This window comes from Hippocampus bargibanti, linkage group LG03 (genome assembly GCF_051943395.1).
Source record: "Hippocampus bargibanti isolate YZ-2025 linkage group LG03, ASM5194339v1, whole genome shotgun sequence".
In the NCBI taxonomy this organism is placed as follows: domain Eukaryota; kingdom Metazoa; phylum Chordata; class Actinopteri; order Syngnathiformes; family Syngnathidae; genus Hippocampus; species Hippocampus bargibanti.
The window spans coordinates 1,668,210-1,686,450 of record NC_142736.1 but is presented as its reverse complement, the minus strand read 5'-3'; the positions used below and the strand labels follow the sequence as shown (position 1 = coordinate 1,686,450).

Below are 18,241 nucleotides of genomic sequence, written 5' to 3'. Positions count from 1 at the left end.
CAACCTGAGAGTAGGGACCTATCATAGCTGTGTCCGGCGCCACCAGGTCTGGACATTAGGGATATATAAATGGGGCCGATACGACCAGTCAGACTTTAGTTCGCTGACGAAGCCTCTTGGATAGGAGGCGAAACGTCCGAAACCTTCACTTTTGTACAGATGACGGCTGAAGAAACCTTCTCATCGATGGACCACTCCTGTACGACTGAGAGCTTACACAGACTCATGAATTTATGGATTCATGTTTTTATTTATTTATTTATTGACTCGTTTATTTATTTATTATTTATTTATTGACTCATTTATTTATTGACTCATTGACTCATGGATTCATGTATTTATTTATCTATTTATTTATTTATTTATTTATTTATTTATTTATTTATTTATTTATTGCCTTGTGTGTTTATTTATTTATTATCTATTGACTCATTTATTTATTGACTCATGGATTCACGTATTTATGTATTTATTTATTTATTTATTTATTTATTTATTCGTGTGTGTGTGTGTGTGTGTGTGTGTGTGTGTGTGTGCGTGCGTGTGTGTGTGTGTGTGTGTGTGTGTGTGTGTGTGTGTGTGTGTGTGTGTGTGTGTGTGTGTGTGTGTGTGTGTGTGTGTGTAAGCCTGTCTTGGCGTGACATGACGAACAAGGGGGCGGGACCTTCTGAGACTAGCCCATTTCCGGTTTCATTTTGAAGTAGTTTTGGGAGACTTGAAGTCATTTTTCATTCTGGTTTTGCATTTGACTAAAAATATCATCCTGCACGTTTTGGCTATTTTAGATGCTATAAAACATTTTTCTGATGTTATTTAGGAAACAAAAACAATGCTGTCGTTTGTCCTTCAATGTTTGACTGTTTGTCTTTTCCCGTCTCGCAGGCGAGCGAACGCCGCCGCGCCAGCACGTCTGCCTGAGCGACGAAGATACAGTACGAAGTGGCGGCGCTCACACCAAAGACCGAGGCACTTCCACCGACGCCCCCTGCCGGCGCTCGCGCCCATCCGGACCACCGCAAAGCTCGGCGGCGGGGACGTCCACGCGGCCCAAGTTTCAGGAGAAGCCCCCCGCGCCGCCGCCGCCGCCGCAGAATTACAAACCAGCTCCTCTCTATCCGCCGTGTGAGCACCAGAAGATCCGTTCCCACCCCGAGGAGCCCACGGAGGAGATCTACCTGACCCCCGTGCATCGCCGTTCGGACCTCTCGGACCGGGATCGCCCTTTCCTTTCACAGCTAAGCGAACAGGGTCGCATGTCCGTCAGCTCGGATACAGAAGCCCCGCCCCCTTACCAGCCGCTGCCCGACATTTCCAACCCGTCCATCTACGAGGAGGACGAAGCGCCTTCCGTCGCTCCGCCTTCTTACGCCTCCTGCGTGGAATCGCTCATCACGCCGCCCGCCGTGGCGCTCCGCGCTCATCCTTCCCTGCTTCTGGATTTGAGTCTCAAGGGGTCGGCGCGGTACGCGGACGCCACGGATGAAAGCTACTGCGGGGACGAGGACCGGGATAGAATGGTTACGGACGAGCGGATAAATAGAACGGCGGGGAAGGTGGAACGGGGCGATGGAAGAGTTGCGGCGCCGAGGACTTCCATGAGCTCGGACGCGAGCGGTTTGTCGTACGATTCGGTCAAATACACTTTGGTGGTGGACGAACACGCTCAGCTGGAGCTGGTCAGTTTGAGACAATGTTACCAGGGTTATAGCGACGACAGCGATACGCCCACCGTCTATGACAATTGCGTCTCCTCGCCGTACCAATCGGCCGTCGGGGAGGAGTACCGGGAGGCGGACGGCGAGGATGATTGCGCACGTTTGGGGGGAGTCCGACGTGAGGCCACGGCGTGTTTGTCCCAAGACTCCACGCCGGATGACGGTGACCTGCATTTCTCCAAAAAGTTCCTCAATGTCTTCATGAACGGACGATCCAGCTCATCCAGTAAGTCGGCTTGCACTGGGAATAGTTGTCATTCATTCATTCATTCATTCATTCATTCATTCATTCATTCATCCATTCATTGGTTCGTTCATTCGTTCATTTATCCATCCTTTTTTAAATTTTGTATTAGTTATTTATTTGTATTTTTTTAATTTTTTTTTACATTTTTTTAATTTTTTTAATTTTGTTTTCTTACTTTTGATTTTTTAATGTTTTTATTTTTTTATTTGTTATATCAGATCAGATTTTTTTTATTAACATTTTCATTTTAATATATTTTTTATGTTTACATTTCTATTTTAATTTTTAGTTTTTCATTTTTGTAACTTTTTTATGTGTTTATTTTTTATTTAACTAATTTTATTTATGTATTTGTAAAATATTTGTATTTATTTATGTATTTGTTTGTTTGTTTATTTATGAATTACATGTTTTTATTTTTTTAGTTTTTATATCAGATCATATTTTTTAAATTAACATTTTCATTTTAATATATTTTTTATGTTTACATTTTCTTTATATTTTAATTATCTTTTTAATTTTTGTAACTTTTTTATCTGTTTATTTTTTAACGTATTTTTATTCATGTATTTATAAAATATTTGTATTTATTTATGTATTTGTTTGTTTATTTATAAATTACATGTTTTTATTTTTTTAGTTTTTATATCAGATCATATTTTTTCAATTAACATTTTCATTTTAATATATTTTTTATGTTTACATTTTCTTTATATTTTAATTATTTTTTTCATTTTTGTAGCTTTTTTTACGTGTTTATTTTTTATTTAACTAATCTTATTTATGTATTTGTAAAATATTTGTATTTATTTATGTATTTGTTTGTTTGTTTATTTATAAATTACATGTTTTTATTTTTTTAGTTTTTATATCAGATCATATTTTTTAAATTAACATTTTCATTTTAATATATTTTTTTATGTTTACATTTTCTTTATATTTTAATTATTTTCTTCATTTTTGTAACTTTTATATGCGTTTATTTTTCATTTAACATATTTTTATTGATGTATTTAATTATTTGTAGTTATTTATTTATTTGCTTGTTTGTTTATTTATTTATGAATTAAATGCTTTTATTTGTTTATTTTTTTATGTCAGACCAATTTTTTTTTTAAATTAACATTTTGATTTTAATATATGATGATGATAACATGATACGATTTCCCCGTTGTGGGACAAATAAAGGTATTCTGATTCTGATTTAGGTTTACATTTTTATTTATTTATATTTTAATTGTAATTTTTGTCATTTTTGTAACTTTTTTATCTGTTTATTTTTTTAACATTTTTATTTATGTATTTATAAATTATTTGTATTTATTTATGTATTTGTTTGTTTATTTATTTAAAAATTACATGTTTTTGTTTGTTTATTTTTTATATCAGAGCAGGTTTTTAGATTAACATTTTCATTTTAATATATTTTTTATATTTACATTTTTTATTTCTTTATATTTTAATTGTCATTTTTTTCATTTTTGTAATTTTGCTATGCATTTATTTTTTATTTATTTTTATTAATGTATTTATTCATTATTTGTATTTATTTATTTATTTGTTTGTTTGTTTATTTATTTATGAATTAAATGCTTTTATTTGTTTATTTTTTACATGTGATCAGATTTTTTAAATTAACCTTTTTTTAATTTTATATATTTTTTATGTTTTTAATTTTTATTTTTTTTTATATTTGAATTGCTAATTTTAAAAATTAAAAACTTTTTTTGACGTGTTTATTTTTTAACTTATTTTTATTATTTATGTATTAATTATTTTAATTTATTTATTTGTTTATTTATTTATTTTTTGTCATCCGTGTCTATAAAACTAAGCCTTTTCTCCTTTTTTTCTTTCTTTCTTTCTGCGGCACTTTAGGCGCTGAGTCATTTGGTTTATTTTCCTGCACCATAAATGGAGAAGAGCAAGATCAGACTCACCGAGCTGTCTACAGGTCAGACATAAATATTCAGATTTAAATATTCCCCAAAAAATACAGAAATGTATAAATCCATGGATAAATAAATGGATGAGTGAATGGATGAATGAATGTATAAATGAACGCAGAAATAAACAATGTTAATAGTTTAGTTTAAATCAGCGATTTTATTATTTATCATTTATTTATGGTTTTATTGTTATGTGTATTCTTTTTTTAATTGTAACGTGTCTTTGGGTGTTCTGAAAGACGCTTAGAAATTAAATGTATTATTATTATTATTATTATTATTATTATTATTATTAGTAGTAGTAGTCGTAGTAGTAGTCATAGTAGTAGTAGTAGTATTATAAATAAATGTATAAATGAATAGATAAATAGACACATAAATAAATACATGAATGAATAAACGAATACAGGAATAAACGAATAAATACACACGTAAATACACGCTTACATACACACTTACATACACACATAAATACACAATTAAATACACAAATAAATAAACCAAGAAATAAATAAGGAGGTAGTGTACATTTTTACAGGAACACATTTCACAACAGTGACTCCTTTTTTTCCCCTTCTTTGGGAAAACAAAGGAACAATGATTCTTTTATTTCAAGACATTTGTTTTGGCCATTGGATCGGACCGGATAAGCAAACCAACAAAAAATCCAGATTATGTCCAATCTTTAATTTGGCACCAACCACAAATATTACTAATAAATGTGCGCTTATATAACAAAGCTCGACTTCCAAATTTCAGGCTTTGTTTGGATTGGACACTCGTTGGCGAACTATTGGCCAACAAGTGCCTGCCAGCCTGTTGTTGCACTTGTCACGTTATTTTTATTTAATTTTTTTTTCATTCAATATTTTACTACAACTGTGCACATTCCTCCGCATGAAAACAAACAGCGTAAATGCGGCAGATTTAGCAGGTGAAGTCCCATGCTAGGGGCAGTCTTTGAAATAACGTCTGCCCAGAGGCTTGGGGCGTACAACTTTTACGTTGGGCGTACAACTTTCAAAACGTCTTGGGCCCGGTGGCCGACAACTTCTTCAAGAAAAAAAAAAAAGGTTTTCAAATCAAACGTTTGCTTTATTCAAAACAAACTTTTGCTTGTAGCAAAAGCTACAAGCAAACCGCTACAAGCCACGTAAACTCCTCTTTCTAAGCACCTTTCAAAACTCTCAAGTACACTTTACAGTCACGGTATAATGTACGTTTACGTTTTGTAGCGTCATAAATTTTGTTAGCTTCTTTTGAATCTTTCTTCTGGGGCTGAGGTTCTGTGCGTCTACTTTGGAAAATGATATTCAATTGTACGACCTTATAACGCTCGGGAAAAGAAGGAAGCGCGAAGCAGACTTCTGATTGGCTGAGTCAGAAAACACACGCGAAAGGGAGACGACAGAGCTTGAAACAAAAAAACAAAAGTGAAAAAAAAGTGAAATGCTGAGAACAGGGATAGAAAATCGTGAAATTTGGACTTGTTTCAACTTTGATAGTTCTAAAGCAGAGTGTCGACTGCAAGGTTAAAATATCCCATTAATCAGGCTGCACAAATAACCCGCACAAGCCATCCGGACACTTGATGCAAAAAGCTATCAACCCAGCTAAACAGAACAAAATTGATGAGGAACTAGGTAAAATTATCGCAGAGAAAGCACCTACAATGGATCATTCCTCAAGAAGAAGAAGGCTACGTTCCTCATCGAGTGTTTAATGCTGATGAAACTAGCCACTCCATTCCATCAAGCCATCAACTACCATCACAAAGGTAAATAAAACGACTTTATTATACCGTACAGTTTATTTATTTAATTATAATACCATAGCACGTTTATCATACATAAAATAAGGTATAATTTGTGTAGTTTTAAGGCTTAGAAAATTAGAAAATTATGTTTTATGGGGACCTGAGAACGGATTATTCTCATTTTAATGGTTTCCTATAGGAAATTAATTTTTGGGATACACACTTTTCGCCTTACACACTCTGTCTGGGAACCAATTAAGTTCGTAAGCCAAGGTATCACTGTACTTTGCAACAATGCTTTTTTTTTTTTTTTTTTTTTTTTTTTCGATTAGTCGTCTTATTGTCTTTCAAGTTGGGAAAAATTGGGGGCAGGCAACTTTATGGCCGGGCAGGCAACTTTTCAGGGCGGTGTCCGCTTTACGTTTTGTAATGAGACATGCCATTAGCTTGGACAGGTGAAATATAATTAGCGCTAGAATGATACCATTTTTTTCACCATTTATTTATTTATTTTTTATTTATGTATGTATTTATGTATTTTTTGGGGGGATGGCAGGTTTGTCCCGAGGCACGACGATGAGTTAGAGCTCGAAGTGGATGATCCATTGCTGGTGGAGGTGCAAGGGGAGGATTACTGGTATGAAGGCTGCAACATGAGAACGGGCGCCCGCGGCGTTTTCCCTGCGTATTATGCGACCGAAGTGACTAAGGAGACTGACTGCTTCAAAGGTAATTTGCGCTTTGATGACTCAAAATGGCGGTCGAGGGGTGATCTTCACTTTTCACCAAAGTCATAAGTAGCCAAGTTATCACTCTGGGAAATACGTCAATAAATAGTCTCTAAAATTAAAATAAATATAGTGATACCTTCGCATACGAACGCTACAGCTAACAAACTCGCAAACTTTAAATTCACGAGCATATAGTCTTTAGGCTGACGAACTAGTTTTTGGCGGAAGAACACCAAACCACACGGTCGAACAGCTGGCTAGCCGGACTAGTTTTCCTCACCCCCTTTTCTTTGAGTGCCGACATGGTTTGATATCGAGTGGAGTACTTTTGCTATTATGGGACCGAAAAAGACCCCACCACAGTAGAGTAGTGTAAAGCCGAAGAGGACATTAAAAAAAAAACTTCTGTTGATTTGGATTGGGCAGCTAGCAGAGGACAGTGTGAGTGGGGGTATTATCGCCGAGAAAGCACGGCAACTTCACTCGGATATAATAATAATAATAATAATAATAATAATTAATAATTAATAATTCAAAAACCTTTATTCGTACCACAATGGAGAAATTTGTAGTCCACTACAGCAATTATAATAATAATAAATAATAATAATAATGATAATCATGATGATAATCATTGTAATAATGATGACAATAATGATAATAATAATAATAATAATACATTTGATTTATAAGCGGCTTTCAAAACTCTCAAGGTCACTTTACAGTCACAGAATATTTTTTTCTGTGGGTAAGCAGCAACAGCCACACGCGCCAGCGTTCACTCAACCCGGAATAACTCAAATAGATAGAAAGCTATCCAGATTGCTAATAGCTAGCTAACGGCTAGCCAGCTAAATACTTTGCTAGCTAGATAGCTAATTGATAGCCAGCTAGATTAGATAGCTGATAGACAGCATATCATCAAGAGGCAACCTGGAAGTTCGTCATCCATTGACAACTACCATAACAAAGGCAACTAAAACGACTTTATTATACAGTAGTTATTTTTTTAAAATTACGATATAATATCACATTTATTACACATAAAATAAGGGGTTTTTGCGTAGTTTTAAAGCTTATTTAGTAGAAAATTATGTTTTATCGGGACCCGGGAACGGATTATTCTTATTTTAATGGTTTCTTATGGGAAGTAAATGTTTGGAAGACAAACTTTTCACCTTACACACCTTATCACTGTACAGCTAAAATAAACTATATCGAGACCTGTTGCTCATTTTACCGCAGGCAATCTGAACTGATAAATAAATGAAACTATGTTTCACGATTGTATGCTACGGCAAAAATGAATACTAATATATGAACATTGATCTTTTTCAGCAAAGAATCACGAGTGGCTTGACCGATACTGGCTAAAATTCCTGGGCTCAGTCCAAGTGCCCTACCACAAAGGAAATGATGTTCTTTGTGCAGCTATGCAGAAGGTACCTGTTTTGTTTTCTCCAAATGTTTTGTTTTCTCCTAACTAGCACCAAATTCCTCCTAGATTGCCACCAACAGACGAATGACAGTCAAGCACAACCCACCGTCATCTTGTGTCCTGGAAATTAGTGTGAAGGGAATCAAACTGGCCGTTCATGAGGATTATTACACCTGCGATCGAGTAAGACTCACCGCGGTATTGGATTGGATTGTATTGTATTGTATTGTAAATTGTCTTTTTCGGTACATTAAATCATGTCAATTCGACATTGGCGATGTGTCGCCTCCATGTGGCCACGTCTGGACACTACATGTAGTAATTGCACAAACAAATAAATGAATAAATAAATAAATAAATAAATACATAGATACATAGATGAATATAAAAATAGATACATAAATACATACATACACAGATACATAAATACATATATAACTACATAAATGCATGAATGGATGAATAGACAAATAAATAAATCAGGAAATCAATAAGCCAACAAATAGACAATTGCATGAATAAATAAATACACAAATAAATAAATACGTACATACGTACATACTGTACATACATACATACATACATACATACATACATACATACATACATAAATAAATCGATAAATAGATACATAAATGGATACATGAATACATGAATACATGAATATATAAATACATGGATGAAGAGACAAATAAATAAATCAGTAAATCAATAAACCAACAAATAAATAAACAATTAAATGAATAAAAAAAAAACATAAATAAATAAATACTGTCCATACATACAATACATATTGTCTTATATAGCGCTTTAAAAACAGCTGAAGCTGGAACAAATCGGTTAACTCATGGACAGCTGTCATTTACAGGAAATAAAGCAGTCACAAAGATAGTAGAAAGCACCAGGATGTAAAACCAGATGGATGGATAAGAATTTGTTAGTAGAGTGTTTCAATCATGAACAAATTAACATAACACTAATAATACATACATACAAACAAATAGATTTTGTGCTGTTAATTTTGGGTGGAATTTTTTTTTTTTCCGTGCTCAATGTACGACATTGTTCTTTTTTCAAGAAATACGTACACTGAAACAGTTTTTTTGCCTCTCCCGCAACCATTCTTCCCATTTTCCTCTTATCTCTACCAGAGTAACGAGTGCAGTCACTTTTTCCAGTTAAAGAACGTCTCCTTTTGTGGTTATCACCCCAAAAACTGCAAGTAAGTGAACGCACCCTCTTTCAAACTTTTATACAGTGATACCTCGGTTTACAAACCTCTTGGCTTACGAACTTTTCGGTTTACGAACGTTACATTTATGAAAATTTTACCTTGGCATACAAACTATTTTTCGGGATACACACAGAGCGCCACAATGAGCGATGTGTCATTCGCGAACGAGCCCGTTCTTCTAACAACAAAATGGCGGCCGACTGCATTTATTTCACTATTCCCCGCCCCCGGACTTCGGTTAAAGCCACGTGATTGGTCAAGAACGCAGCAGTGGGGGGAGGGTTAAACATTAAAAAGACAGGCAGACAGAGAGAGAGAGTGAGAGACAACACACACACACGAAAGGAAGATGACAGAGCTTGAAACAAAAAAACTAAAGTGAAAAATAAAATAAACATAAAAAAGGGTTAGAAAATGGATAGAAAACAGTGAAATTTAGACTCGTTTCAACTTTGAAAATTCAAAAGCAGAGTATAGACTGGAAGGTTAAAATATCCCATCAATCAGGCTCCACAAATAACCTGCACAAGTCATCTGTACACTTGATGCAAAAAGCTATCAACCCAGCTAAACAGAACACATTTGATGTGGAACAAGGTAAAATGATCGCAGAGAATGCACCTCCAAGGGATCATTCCTCAAGATGGTGAAACAAGAAGGTTACGTTCCTCATCAAGTGTTTCATGCTGAGGAAACCGGACACTCCATTCCATCAAGCCATCAACGACCATCACAAAGGTAAATAAAACCACTTGATTATACAGTACAGTTTATTTCTTTAATTATAATACTATAGCACATTTATTATACATACAATAAGGTATATTTTGTGTAGTTTAAAGAAAATTAGAAAGTAGAAAATTATGTTTTATGGGGACCAGGGAACGGATTATTCCCATTTTAATGGTTTCCTATGGGAAATGAATTTTTGGGATACACACTTTTCGACTTACACACTCTGTCTGGGAACCAATTAAGTTCGTAAGCCAAGGTATCACTGTAATGACATTTTTCAAATGTCAATCGTTGATTATTTTACTCTTTGTGATTATCCAACAGCATAATCCCCGTGTGATGTATTTTTTTCTGAAGGTTTAATGTTGTTTATTCAAGAATTAAGATTACATCCCAACCACGAAATCAGCGACTCAGAGTGATGAATGTTTTCTTTGTTGACTCCCTTGCAGATATTTTGGTTTCATAACAAAGCACCCGGCAGAGCAGCGATTCGCCTGCCACGTGTTTGTGTCTGAAGATTCTACAAAGGCTGTTGCCGAGTCAGTCGGGTCAGTCATTCGTTTCATGTTGTCGTAGCACGCACTGGAAATGCTTGCTAGCATCACATTTAGCCTACAAAGTTGTTACCACGTATTTAGACAGAAATTATCTTTTTATTTTCAAAATTGATTTTTTTTTTCTCATAAGCAAGCTAAATTTATTCATCACTAATTGTAAAAATTGTAAGAATTTGTTAGCATTTTAAAAAATTATTAGTAGTTTAAGCTAACACTCGCTGAAATGTTTGCTAGCATCACACTTAGCCTACAAAGTTGTGACCACATATGTAAAAAAATTATATTTTTATTTTCAAAATGTAGATATTTTTTCTTATAACAAGGCTAAATGTATTAATCAGTACAGTAATTACAAAAATTTCAAAAAAATATTAGTACAGTAAAGTCTCGTTATATCGATATCGGATATATCGATAGTCCCGGTTATATCGATATTTTTTCGGACTCCCTTGAATATCGATATAACGAGACTTTACTGTAGTTTAATTGTGTCGCTACACACTGAAATGTTTGCTAGCATCACACTTAGCCTACAAAGTTCTTACTGCATATCTAAAGAAATTATCTTTTTATTTTCAAAATGGAGATTTTTTTCTCATAAGCAAGCTAAATTTATTCATCACTAATTAATTGTAAACATTGTAAGAATTTGTTAGTAGTATAATTGTGTCGCTACACTGACAAAAAATGCTTGCTCGCATCACACTTAGCCTACAAAGTTGTTACCGCGTATATATTTATATATATATATATATATATATATATATATATATATATATATATATATATATATATATATATATATATATATACAACAAGGCTACATGTATTAATCTAGCTAGCTCGCTTTCTATCTTTTTGAGTTATTTCGGGTTGAATGAACGCTGGCGCGTGTGGCTGCCGCTGCTCACCCACAGAAAAAAACTTATCCCGTGACTGTAAAGTGACCTTGAGTGTTTTGAAAGGTGCTTATGAATTAAATGTATTATCATTATCATTATTATTATTATTATTATTATCATTGTTAGCATTGTTAGCATTATTATCATTGTTAGCATTATTATCATTATTATCACCATTATGTCATTATTATTATTATTATTTTGTTTTTATTGTTTTATTATTATTTTATTATTGTTTTTTTATATTTATTTTTATTTTATTTATTTATATTTACTATTAGTATTGTTTTTATGACAATGATTATTATTATTATTATTATTATTGTTTTTATTATTATTACTATTATTATTGTTTTTATGATGATGATTATTATTAACATTGTTTTTGTATTATCATTATCATTATTATTATTATTATTATTATTATTATTAGTATCATTATTATTATTATTATCATCATTATTATTATTATTGTAAGACATTTTGACTTGCTCGGTCTGATTGCCACTTCAAATTAATCACAACGTATACTAATGTTTTTTGTTGTTGTTTTTTTGTTTTTGTTTCACAGGAAAGCCTTCCAATTGTATTACAAAGAATTTGTGGAGTTTTCATGCCCCACCGAAGATATCTACTTGGAGTAACCTCGTCCTGCCTTCAATCGCAGTCGTGTACAGCGCATCTAAACCGTCTCATAACATGGTGTTGCATGAAGGACACGTCGAAAAATCACATCAAAGAAGAAAGGAAGAAGCCAAAGGATCGTTTTTGAGGCAAAAAAAAAAGCATCTGAGGCATCGGTGATAATGAGGTGTAATCAACAGCACGTTTGGCTGTGGCAAATAACAGAACGCATACCAGGGGTCACAGGCTGACCTTTTTTTTTGTTTCAAAAACAAAGATATTTATCCAGAAATGTGACTGATGGAACTAAATCCGCTTGATGAGTATGTGTTATAAAAAAAACACAACGTACAGTGATACCTTGGCATACGAACTTTTTCGAGATACACATGGAGCTGCCACAATGAGTGATGTGTCGTTCGCAAACGAGCCCGTTCTCCTAACAAGAAAATGGCTGCCGGCTTGTTTTGGTCCTCTATTCCCCGCCCCCAGTCTTCGGTTAAAGCCACGTGATTGGTCAAGAACGCACCAGTGAGGGGAGGTGGTTTAAACAACAAGAGAGAGGCAGACGACAGAGTGACAAAATGGCTAGAAAACAGTGAAATTTGGATTTGTTTCAATTTTGATAGTTCAAAGACAGAGTGTAGACTGAAAGGTTAAAATTCCCATCAATCAGGCTCCACAAATAACCCGCACAAGCCATCTGTACACTTGATGCAAACAGCTATCAACCCAGCTAAACAAAACACAATTGATGAGGAACAAGGTAAAATTATCACAGAAAAAGCAACTCTAAGGGATCATTTGTCAAGATGGTGAAAGAAGAAGGCTACGTTCCTCATCAAGTGTTTAATGCTGAGGAAACCGGCCACTCCATTCCATCAAGCCATCAACAACCATGACAAAGGTAAATGAAACGACTTTATTATATAGGACAGTTTATTTCTTTAATTATAATACCATAGTACATTTATTATACATAAAATAAGGTATATTTTGTGTAGTTTTAAGGCTTAGAAAATGAGAAAAGTATGTTTTATGAGGACCTGGGAACGGATTATTCTCATTATAATGGTTTCCTATGGGAAATCATTTTTTGGTATACACACTTTTTGCCTTAAACACTGTCTGGGAACCAATTAAGTTTGTAAGCCAAGGTATCATTGTATTCCTAATATCAGGCAGAGAGAGGACTTTGGATTTGAATTAAGATACAGCAGGTCCTCCATACAGCCGGTGGTGCACAAGAGCGGAGAACTTCACTACTAGTGCCTCTTTTTCCATCTTTCATCGAGACTTTCTCCACCATGTTTACCATCTTTGAAGTCATATGGAATGATGATGCTAGCGTGTGTGTGATTGAATGAAGATTTTTGACCATGTATTGTTTGGATCTTACACCCCCCCCCCCTCCCACCCTACATGTGCAGGTTCCATTGGAGCAACGTTCCTATGCGATGCATGCCTTGGTTCCCAATTGGTCTACGCCCTTTTGATACCCCAAAGACGGTTTTGAATGAGGGGTAATGAAAAGAGAAGAAACATAGACAAATGAATAGTACAGTTGTTTTGTGACGGGGGCAAAACTCAGATTTTTTTTACATTCATTTGTAAGATATCATTTGAAGGTAGGGGTGCCCAACCAATAATCATAATAAAAATAATGATTAATAAATAAATAAATGGTAATAGTAATAAACAATAATACAAATAATAATACAAATAAAAATTTAAATAAACATTTAAATAATAAAAATAAATGTAAACAAACTAATAAACATAATAAAAATAATAAACATAATAAACTAATAAACAATAAAAATAATAAACATAATAATAGTAATAATACAAATAATAATTAAAATAATAAAAATAAACTAATAAACATAATAAAAATAATCAACATAATAAACTAGTAAACATAATAATAATGAACATAAATTAATAAACATAATAAAAATACATTTCATTTCTAAGAGTCTTTCAAAACTCTCAAGGTCACTTTACAGTCACAGGATCGTTTTTTCTGCGCGTGAGAAGCGTAACTCAAATAGATAGAAAGCTAACAGATAGCTAATAGATAGCCAGCTAGGCAGTTAGCTAATTAGCTCGACAGCCATATAGCTAATAATAATAATAATCATAATATTATTATTATTATTATATTTATAAGCGCCTTTCAAAACCCTCAAGGGCACTTTACAGTCATATACGTTTTCTGCGGGTGAGTCGGGGTAGCCAGACGGGCTAGTTCACTCAACCCGGAAGTAACCAATCGCCCGCGAACTGGTCCAAATTCGATCTCGCGAGAGGGTGGGGGACGGGGAAGTTCGGGGAAATTGTTTTTTAAGTGTTTTGTGTTATTAATATTCTATATTTTACATTAGTGCACACTACAACGTAAGCAATTCATCGGGTTTTCTTTCCCCCTAAAAGTATTTTTTTTAAAGCAGATACAGTACTTTAACGTACGGCGACACGTGACCTGCATCCCGGAAGTTGTTAGTGGTGAGCAATTTGCAATTGTCACTTGCGGTAACAACGTTTTCCCCAAGTATCTTTTTTTATTGCTGTTCTCATTAAAAGTTTACTTCATCTGCAATTCGTCGTTAACACCGGCAAAAAATGTGAATCTGAAGTGCCAGGATATTTTTTTTATTTCATTTTTGATGATCCACCTGAGCTGCTTCGATCATGACGTTTTGTACCGAAGACGCTGCCAAACATTCGTCCCACGCCGCCGCGTCGGGTCTCGACGAAGGTAGGCATTGATTCACTTTTTACAAACTCACGAGCTCTTATAAAGACTTTATTTTTAATTTTTATTTTTCGTTCATGTTCGCGGCGTTATGATTGACTGGGTCTATCCTGGCAAATCGGTTGCTTGAAGCGTCGGGTTTCGGTGAAAAAATGTTGGGCACCCCTGCTTTATGGGATATATATTTAATAAAGAAAGATGTCTAAATTACTGGATCATAAAAACCGAAAAATCTGCTTGATCATTTCATGTCTTTTGTACAGCAAGACAGAACGAGTACCGTTGTGGGGACCTTGACGAAAGCTTGTACAGATCTGTCATAGAAATATAGTATCTCCACTGATATTTATTAATATAGTGAGTGCTATCTCTTTAGTTTTCGATGTTTTTCTTCGGTGTGATTTTATTTGTAAAACAAAATCTGATAATTATCTTGCGTCCTGTTATGTTTACCTCACGTGCAAACAGACATTGATTCCGTTTCATTTTGTACCAAAAAAACTAGTCACATTGGTCAGCACTGATGCTAGGGATGTAACATTTTTTTCAATAATAATTCATCACATTTTCTAGTATCATACTAAAGTGCATTTAAATAGCGTTCAAATGATGTATAGATTATTGTTCTATGACAAATAATAAGGAAATAATGGAATTTTTAATTTGCGAAATATGAGGGGATTTTCTGCCTGTAAATTACACAGAAAAACGAAAATATGTGACCGAGTTCTTTATTACAGTTTAAACTATCATAACTTTCTTAATTTTTGGCAGATCTTAACGAGTAAGGTACCATTAGAAAGCTTTTGAAATTGTAAACAACAGAAAACACAGGAAAATATTAAAAATATAAATGAGCGAATATCAACGATCGAATGCAGGCAGATTTTCGTCAGAAATCAAAAATGGCTTTCACTGAATACGAGGCAAGAAAATTGCGAGCTCTAGAAATGTATTTGCTAATGCTTCTTTTTGCTTGACACTTGGCAGTAATGGAGGAAACTATATATTCTACCACTTCCATGAGTTATAAAAGTACAACTTACTCACCTTTATAAACTGTAGTGTTAACAAAAATAGCATAAACTTCAATCCATTTTTTTCACTGTTTCTCGTTGTTGTATTTGGAAATTTCAAGAACCAGCATGGAAAGAAACGTGTAATACGTCATCATAAACTGCATAGCTTGGAAAATCACACCAAAAACCATGACGTACTTCACAAAAAAATGCAATGATATACGACTGCGAGTACAGAGTGCGCTCGCTTCACTGGACAGAAACAATTGCAGTGGAATATAGCTCACTGTAGCGTAACTAAAGATGATGCCTGAAAGCTACTAGATACATTTTATTTTTAACATTGTCAAAAGGTTTCCGTCAATTAAAAGCATTTTTCAGATCGAGGTCAGCGACATCTTGTGAGTCTGGCATGGGCTTCTCTCCATAATCTGCAATTAAAAAAAAAATACGATTTAAAATTTCTTATGAATAGTAGGTACGCTGCAGTTCGCTATATTCCACCGCGATTGTTTCCGTCCAGTGAACTGAGCACACACTGTACTCGCAGTCGTATATCATTGCATTTTTGTGAAGTACGTAGTTTACGCTCTTTTTGCTAACAAGACAGTTGATAAAGGTGAAGAAGTTGTATTTTTATAACTCATAGAAGTGGTAGAATATATATTTGTCTCAAAAACTTCCAAGTTTCAAGCAAGAAGAAGCATTAGCATATCTATTTCTAGAGCTCGCAATTTTCTTTCCTAGTATTCAGTGACAGCCATTTTGGATTTCTGACAAAAATCTGCCTGCATTCAATCGTCAATATTTGCAAAATTATATTTTGAATCTTTTCTTGTGCTTTCTGTTCTTGTTTAGGATTTCAAAAGCTTTCCAATGGTACCTTATTCGTTAATATCTGCCAAAAATTAAGAAAGTTCTGATAGTTTAAACTGCAATAAAGAACTTGGTCACATATTTTCATTGTTTTAACTGAAAATCCCCTCATATTTCGAAAATTAAAAATTATTTCTTTATTATTTGTCATCGAAAAATAATCTATACATCATTTGAGAGCTATTTAAATATGAGACTGGCTTACCATCAGTGTATCTGACGTATGGTTGAAGGCTGCTGGAGTAATAGAAATTAATTTTTGCCATTTCTTTGTCAGTTCTTGGGGAAGAAAAAAACAATTATAAAATATTATTCTGTTAGTTTGACTAAACACAATCCGACTCTCACAATTTAGTAAAAACAAAGCAACACTGTGTAGGGTAGGTACACTTCAACTTATATAATACTAAAATCGCTGTTAAAAATTAGGCAGAATTTAATGCTGCTCTTTCCGTTCGATTTGCGACCATCAAACACGGCGCAAATGAAAAATATCACAAAATGGCTTCACATTTTCACCGTGACGTACCTTTTCCCAACAGGGATTGACGTACTTTGACTGAGCAAAAGTGTGAGGATTAGGAGATACAACATTTGTGGAGAGCTGCTCAAATAGAATTAAGGAGGCCTAGAAAGTGCTGAAGAATCAATGACTCTCTGTCTTTGTGTTGTCATATTGTCTTTGTGTTGCCATATCATGACAGTGATACCTCAGTTTACGAACTTTTCGGTTTACGAACGTTAAATGTATGAAAAATTTACCTTGGCATACGAACTATTTTTCTAGATGCACACGGAGCTGCCACAATGAGTGAAGTGTCGTTCGCGAACGAGCCCGTTCTCCTAACAAGAAAATGGCAGTTGGCTTGTTTGGGTCCTCTATTCCCCGCCCCCGGTCGTCGGTTAAAGCCACGTGATTGGTCAAGAACGCAGCAGGATGGGAGGTGGTTTAAACATTAAAGAGACAGGCAGACGACAGAGAGAGAGAGTGACAAAATGAATGGAAAACAGTGAAATTTGGACTCGTTTCAAGTTTGATCGTTCAAAGGCAGAGTGTAGACTGAAAGGTTAAAATTCCCATCAACCAGGCTCCACAAATAACCAGAACAAGCCATCTGTACACTTGATGCAAAAAGCTATCAACCCAGCTAAACAGAACACAATTGATGAGGAACTAGGTAAAATTATGGCAGAGAAAGCACCTCCAAGGGATCATTCCTCAAAATGGTGAAAGAAGAAGGCTACGTTCCTCATCAAGTGTTTAATGCTGATGAAAGCGGCCACCCCATTCCATCAAGCCATCAAAAACCATCACAAAAGTAAATAAAACGACTTTATTACACAGTACAGTTATTTCTTTAATTATAATCCCATAGCACATTTATTGTACATAAAATAAGGCGTATTCTATGTAGTTTTAAGGCTTAGAAAATTAGAAAGTAGTAAATTATGTTATGAATTAATGTTATGAAATTATGGAGAAAACCCATGTCGGCTCAGGGAGCGACAAAATGCAAATTCAACACAGGAGGCCAGACCGGGACTCGAACTCGCGACTGCACTGGCAAGATGGCATGCTAACCACGTGACTACCTGGGCGCCTTTATTATATCATAATAAGCTTTTTTTGTATGACCTGTTTTATGTCGATGACACAAAAATACACTTTGAAATACTAATGTCCTCGAAGGGACGTT

General features: G+C 34.5%; 1 protein-coding gene across 2 annotated transcripts in view; it reads left to right on the top strand.

Annotated features, from left to right (window-relative positions):
- mapk8ip1b (mitogen-activated protein kinase 8 interacting protein 1b) overlaps positions 1-15,347 on the top strand; it is a 31,493-nt gene extending 16,146 nt beyond the window's left edge. For both annotated transcript variants that reach the window (XM_088991457.1, XM_088991458.1), the window contains exons 5-12: positions 883-1,941; positions 3,841-3,916; positions 6,224-6,396; positions 7,737-7,840; positions 7,903-8,019; positions 8,988-9,058; positions 10,258-10,356; positions 11,839-15,347. In XM_088991457.1, coding sequence (XP_088847583.1) covers positions 883-1,941; positions 3,841-3,916; positions 6,224-6,396; positions 7,737-7,840; positions 7,903-8,019; positions 8,988-9,058; positions 10,258-10,356; positions 11,839-11,911 — 1,772 coding nt within the window. In that variant the 3' untranslated portion in view covers positions 11,912-15,347. The remainder of the gene's footprint in view (positions 1-882; positions 1,942-3,840; positions 3,917-6,223; positions 6,397-7,736; positions 7,841-7,902; positions 8,020-8,987; positions 9,059-10,257; positions 10,357-11,838) is intronic.
- Positions 15,348-18,241: the final 2,894 nt, after the last annotated feature.